The sequence below is a fragment of the Seriola lalandi genome, unplaced genomic scaffold, assembly GCF_002814215.2.
Source record: "Seriola lalandi dorsalis isolate HSWRI2012SDOR001 ecotype SW California unplaced genomic scaffold, Sedor1 jcf7180002054972, whole genome shotgun sequence".
In the NCBI taxonomy this organism is placed as follows: Eukaryota; Metazoa; Chordata; class Actinopteri; order Carangiformes; family Carangidae; genus Seriola; species Seriola lalandi.
In genome coordinates, this window is record NW_019525660.1 from 1,682,412 (window position 1) to 1,689,194 (window position 6,783).

At 42.8% G+C, this 6,783-nt stretch overlaps 1 protein-coding gene across 1 annotated transcript; it reads left to right on the plus strand.

Moving 5' to 3' along the window:
- Nucleotides 1–1,200: 1,200 nt before the first annotated feature.
- Nucleotides 1,201–4,994, plus strand: shisa3 (shisa family member 3). The gene is made up of 2 exons (XM_023398015.2): nt 1,201–1,910; nt 3,750–4,994. Exons 1-2 carry the CDS (start codon nt 1,640–1,642, stop codon nt 4,337–4,339), a joined length of 861 nt encoding a protein of 286 aa, XP_023253783.1. The 5' UTR covers nt 1,201–1,639; the 3' UTR covers nt 4,340–4,994.
- Nucleotides 4,995–6,783: the final 1,789 nt, after the last annotated feature.

Here is a 6,783-nt window from a genome sequence, read left to right on the forward strand (position 1 = left end):
AGCTGCAAACCAATAATACAAGTTAGAGGCTGAATATGTAAATAACAATGTTGTCAAAACAAAAACATTTAAATGGTGATTATCATAAACCCTCAGCCTGCTATAAGCTGCTATATTCAGAAAATAATGGAGCATTTGAATGAGATGTCGGTCAGAGGATTTGGGAATTATTGTATAAAAGTTTCAACTCCCTCTGCTTGAATTATAAATCTATTAACATTTAGTTTAGTTTTATTTATCATATCTGACTATATTAACCTGTTTTTAATCAGAAAATACAAAGCTAAATAAGCAGCAGCTTATAGGAGTGATTCTTCTCTGTAATCTACCTGGTGAAGTGTCAAAAAGACACAACAAATACAGATTAAAAAATGACAAATGCTTAAACCTAGTTTTTGTAACCGTGGCACAGAAGAGAAATAATGTCCACAAACTGAGCCAGTAAAGTCAGTTACATAGCAGTGTCTGTTCAGTTTAGATAACATGCTGGTCATACCAGACCGCAGCTCAAAACACTGGCGGTGTTTTATTTCTTGTGAATTCAACTTTTCATTTGTTACAGAAACGCTGTATATTGTTCTTCATAGATATTTGCACTAAAGTCTCAGCAGTAAAAACAGCAATTATATTACATTAAAGGCACAAACGTAAGTTAGATGTTTATCCGGTGCTCCTCTGTCACAGCTAATCTAAATGTTTATGCATATTCTTTGGGCACCTAGAATCTTTTTGTGTTTTCCAGCAGAAATGCATCTCTGTTAGGTTTTGTTAATAATTCAATGGATTTATAGCGAAGATTAAATGATGTTCAGTTTTTGCCATCATAAATGTGACTACATAGGTTGTAGCCTTTTTAAAATTCATAAGAGTAAATGATAAAGTTGTGGTTCAAAAGGCTGGACGTGTGCTTTGTAATACCTACAAAGAGGAGGTTACTAAAACAGGATTAAGGATAAAATTAACAATATTTTATATTTGATTTTTTTGACTTCAAACATTAAAATTTGTCATATTTGTGCCGCCACAGAAATGAAAACAGGATGGACCAGAAGTTATGTATGCGTGTTATCTGGGTACCTTCATGCCTTTGGGAATTGGCATCGCTGATCACCGCGTCGCGTGAACGAGCACGTCTGGTTAATGGGGGTTACGTGCGCGCGTACACACACAGAGAGTCACAAAAGCAGCAAATCTCTCGTGAGGTGGGCGCACAACTTCTGCACAGACGCGAACAGACGGCCACCGGAGCTCGTTCAGCTCGTTTGTCAGAGAGAGTCGACAGAAACTCCCGGGCGGTTGTTTGGCTTGTCTTTGGCTTTTTACTGCGAGTTCAGGATCAGAGGAAAGTTGGTCGTGGTATTCTTTTAAAAAGTGACTTAAAGTCGAGTCAACCGAGGAGGATTCAATTAAGGATTTTCCCACACTGCAATCTGGCAACTTTAGTGTGAAAGCGGTCTGGATGCTGGAAGGATGAAGGTGACATAACTTTGTATCTTTGGATCAGTCCTCTTCACATCACAGGTTCACTTTCAGTAAATTCATCTCCATGAAGAGTCTCTAACCCGGACTGGCTCAGTCGGTGGCCGGGTGCTGAAGCCCACAGGACGCAGGGAACCGTGAACCCCAGCGGCTCGCCGGGATGGTGCGCCTGCTGAGCTGCCTGCTGCTGGGATATCTGACCTGGAATCTGCGGATATCGGACGCACAGGGGGAGTACTGCCACGGCTGGCTGGACGCTAATGGGAATTATCATGACGGCTTCCAGTGTCCAGAGGACTTTGACACCATGGACGCCACCGTGTGCTGCGGCTCCTGCTCGCTGCGCTACTGCTGCGCGGCTGCGGACGCACGTCTGGACCAGGGCAGCTGCACCAACGACAGGGAGGTGGACAACACCGAGTATGCAGCCCGTAAGTTCAATGTTTTTAAATTGACTCCTGGTTCAGAGTCTTATTTTTAGGATTTGCCCTGAGAACTGCCCCTCTCAGGTGCATCACTTCAGCAAAACGTCACATAAAAGTGCAAATGAGTTCAATTAGGTTGGTTAAATACACGACAAAGTTTCACCATTTAATTCTAAAAAATGCACAGAAGTGCAGACTTATTTAGTTTAATTTACGACGTGTTGAATCTGGTTGAACTTTAGGAAAGTTGTCGTCTACAGAGAGGTCAGAGGTCATCTGAAAAAGGAAGAAGCCTGGGGTTTTGGTGCCTTGCTCAGTGACACTTTGAGGACAGTGTCTTCACCCCAATGTCCTCTGAAATGAAGGAAATTATGAACACAATGCCCTTCGGTGAAACAACTGTCTGTGTGTTCTGTGGGGCAACAACAGGCCTGCCCTTGTGGTTGGCCAACCTTCCAATACAACATATAAATGACTTTATATTAAGGTGTGTTCAATAGTTAGTAACAGTAACAGAAACTTGAGCTCCCAAAAGAGACCGTGATGTTTTGAAAACTGAATATTTCAGATGTGGTCTCTTTTTACAGGACTGGGAGTTTTCCTTCAATGGCTACTGTTTTCTATGCATTCAGTGCCCTTTGAAATGTGTGTTTAAAATGTTGTGTCCATCCAAAGTCTCCCGTTTCCCGCAGCTGCTTTTATCTCAGCTCATGTGGTTTCATTTCACCTGGACTCACTGCAGAATGTTTTCAGTGTAAACAGGAAAACGAGAGCAGTTTTTGATGGTGCAGCCTGTCAGTCACTCAGCAAATAAAACTAATTCTTTACAAATCTTTAAGCAGAAATTAGGACAGAGCCTCATCTAAATGAACTGCATCACAACACAGGGACACTTTCTCACACAAGCCAACCTTATGCTGCCCAAACATGAAGCACATCGACTCCGACAGCTCACTGAAGTGCCAGCTGAAATAATCACAACATTATGGGACAGCCGGTGGTTCTCTGTGGATTCTTTATACATTTAACAGAGTGTTGCATTCACCCACTGTTAGTGGTGACGTTATTTTTGACAATATGTCACTTTAGCCCACGAGGTTTTATCAGTTTTCTTTAAATTTCCCGAATGGATACGTTTATAGGTGTGTAACTGAATGGAGGGTGTGCACAATTTCCTAATTTTTCCCCTATCAAAATAAATAAACATTCATTGATACCCTCCCACAGTGCAAAGGGGCTTCATGAAGTGTAACTTGAGATGTTGTTTTCAGCAGGACTGTGTTGCTATTAGGTTTTTTTAAATAATACTGTGAAGGATTTATAAAAAAAAAAGAAAAAAAAAAGATTAAATTAGTATGACAATTTTAACCACCATAAACAGCAGTATAGGTCAAGTCAGCACTTTACCATAACTCCTGTTTAGGCTTAATAAGCACTGCATAAACAGCTAATGGTATATAACACATTATAATGTGGTTATAAGCAAATTTAAGTGTTTATTAATTTATTTACCAACAACTATAACTCCTCATGTGGACACTGATAAGTGGAAGCTGCTGTATAAACAGATAAATGACAACAAAGTAAAACAGTTGTAATAAACGTCCACATAGCTGCAACCATCTACATTCTAGTGTGTTATAAATCATTTATTAAATGCTGATCAGCAACGATAACTGGGACTTAAAGTGTTGCAGTTAGAATTAAGTGCTTTGATTGACTTGAACATTTTTAGCCTTAAATTGTGTTATAATGTGGAAACATTTTAATAACCTTTCTGAGCTGTCTGTCACAAGATGTTTCCTCACTGTTAGCCCTCACCTGCCTGTGTGTCCCGTCCCTCAGAGCCCATCTACGTGCCCTTCCTGATGGTGGGAAGCATCTTCATCGCCTTCGTCGTGGTCGGCTCTCTGGTGGCCGTCTACTGTTGCACCTGCCTGCGGCCCAAGCAGCCGACCCAGCAGCCCATTCGCTTCTCCCTGCGCAGCTGCCAGGGCGAGACCATCCCCATGATCCTCACCACGGCTCCTCCGAGCCTCCGCGCCCCATCGCGACAGTCCAGCACGGCCACCACCAGCTCCAGTTCGGCCGGCGGCGGCAGCTCCATGCGGAGATTTTCTCTTGGAGGTCAGGGGCAGCAGCACAACTGCCTGGTGTCTGCCACCATCTCCTCGTCAGCCTCCACCCCCACCCAGACCCCTCAGACTCTGCCTCCACCTCCGCCTCCCCCCTATACATCCCCACCTGGACCCATGTCAGGAGGCATGCAGCACCCGCTGCCCTCCACCCACACCCAGCTGCAGCTCCATCAGCCCCCCATTCCCTCTCACCCCTCTCAGAGCACCGGGTTCCTGCTGCCCCAGCAGTACTTCTTCCCCCTGCAGCCTGACGCCTTCACCGCCGCCAAGGGCTTTGCTGACTTCGGACAGAGCTGACAGGGCTCCCAGTAGGGGAAATAGAGGGATTACAGGATTTCTAGATGGTGGGTTGACCCGGTGGGGACAAACACGCTGCAACACAGCTGGTGGTGTTTGAGTGGAGAGCTTGAGCCGGCTGAACGGACACAGAGAGAGCAACAGCAGGACGAGCGACCAAGTACAACAAAGCTGCTGTGGTTGAACATCGTGGCCTGAGGCGTTTCCTGCTCTGCAACACAGGGCACATCAAAGTTCAACAACCCTGTTACAGACAGCAACAGTTCTGAATCTTATGCACTTTTATATCATATTGTAAACACAACTCTGTGGTCTACATTTTATTTTTTATACATACTTTCTTTCAAGGTGGACGTTTACAATTCAGACTGAAATCTTGACAATTTATCACATACCTTCCTTAGAAAACAGAAACACTGTACAGGCGGACGGCTCCAACACCGTCACTCTGAGACTCTGCTGAGCGCTGTTACATTATTAAAGATATAGTAGATGTTGGAAACCAGGGAATTATGTTTTTTTGACAATCGCAAGGACCTCTGAAAGAGAGGGGGGACCTGACACACAAAGGTCATGTTATTTTGGAGGAAATGTGGACTTTTATATGATGTGGTACAAGCTCAACTTACAGCAAATAAAATGTTGCCTCTCAGTATCTTCTGTGCACTGGTAAATGTCAAAGAAACAACTGCTGTATTACATTTTTAACGTTCAAACAAAAAACATGTGTCTAGAAAGAAGCCTCAGACAGAAAGGAAACCGGAGCGGTCGGGTCTGCACAGCAGCTCCCTACCTGTCGCTCATTCTTGCGCCAGACTTCACAGCAGGAATGCAGCGCTGAGATCAGTCATTGTCAGTGTTCAATGAGCATGGCATGGTCACAGTGTTAAAAACAACTCGCCCCAGAAATAGAGGTTTAGGTTGCACCAACAGGTATGGCAAAATCTCCACAAAGACTCTTCTGTTTTCCGGTTATCTGACTGTGAAATAGATTTGGCAATCAGTGTCTCATGAAACCTGTAAACTGCTCAGTCTGAGGGTGTTTGCTGCCACGTTCAGGGTTCCCTAAAATCTCTGCTATTATCAAAACAAAACTTCCATGATTAGTATTTATCAGATTCCAGTGTTCACCTTCTCACGTCTTGTTTATTATACCTGCGGCTGTCAGTTCAGACTTCTGTATCACATTACACACTCCGCTTATAAAAAGGAAAATGCAAGTTGTGAACATGTTTTCATGACATTTCCTAAATCATTTTGGATAGGTATATTCTTTTATGTCTTCGCCAGGCCTCGGAAAAGTTTCCAATGTCTTTTCCAAGTTGCCCACGAAGGTAGAAATTTCTGTTTATTATTCCTCACACTGAAGGCCGTTAATATATTCTGTCTCGCGTTTAACTGAAATCCACTTTTTTCTTTTTCCTTTCCCCTTTTGTCCGACTCCTAAAATTTTGAAAACTCTCATTAATCACTGTGGTAATAAGACCGAGAACACAATGTTAGAATCCTTTAATTCTTCACAAAATCAAACCCTGTTTTTGATCACTCACAGGAAGCACAATGTATTTGGCACAGAGGTTTAGCACCGACCACGAAGTTCATCAAAAATACATCTACAAAACAAGAAAACAGCCACTTTACAGGGAGCCGTGGAATGAGAGGGATCGAACACACATACCAGCTGCTCTTCACTTGCAATTATTTTTACTGACGTTTTTATTAAACTTTTTGTTTGGCTGCACCGTAAACAGATACAGCAGCTGCTCTTCAGTTGCTAATCAAGTTTTTTGCTGTGGTATTAAACCGCACTTTCTGTTACCACAGGTGTCACCAAGTCAACCAGGACTTAAATCGTTCTGTCAGCGACTTATGTGATGATTCTTTTCCCGATGTTGTTTGGTCTATAAAATGCCTCCAAATATTTATGTAGTCAGTCACAGTTTCCTAAACCTCGAGGTGCCGTCTTAAAAGCCTTGTTTTGCACGACCAACAGTCCAAAAGATACTTGATTTACAATGGTTACAAAAAAGCAGAAAGCTGGAGCAACTGACATTTTGTATCATTAATTGATAAATTGATTATAACTGATCACAACAGTTGCCAGTAGATTTTTAAAAACTTTTAACTTCGTCTGGAAGTTGTACGAAACAAAGCCCTGAAGTCAAAGTCTACTTGGGTCACATTTAATTAAATCTGGACACACATCTGTTACAGGAACAGATTACTGTCTGTTTGGGATCAGAGACACAAATAGGTTGACTAAACACCATCACAATAACAAATAACGACTATGTATGTCATTTGTTTGTCCTGCTTGCAGCCTGATGTTTCTCCCTGCCTTTTCCTGTTTAGGTTCTCTGTCCTGTTTGTCACCACACACAGGCACAAGAAGACACACCGATTACAAATCTGCAAATACACACGAATTAGAAAGGATGTACACA

Bases quoted from the DNA above. Each gene is read 5' to 3' on its own strand.
- shisa3 (XM_023398015.2), top strand. From the start codon at position 1,640: ATGGTGCGCCTGCTGAGCTGCCTGCTGCTGGGATATCTGACCTGGAAT. The intron at 1,911-3,749 runs GTAAGTTCAATG...CCCGTCCCTCAG, and splicing joins CAACACCGAGTATGCAGCCC to AGCCCATCTACGTGCCCTTC.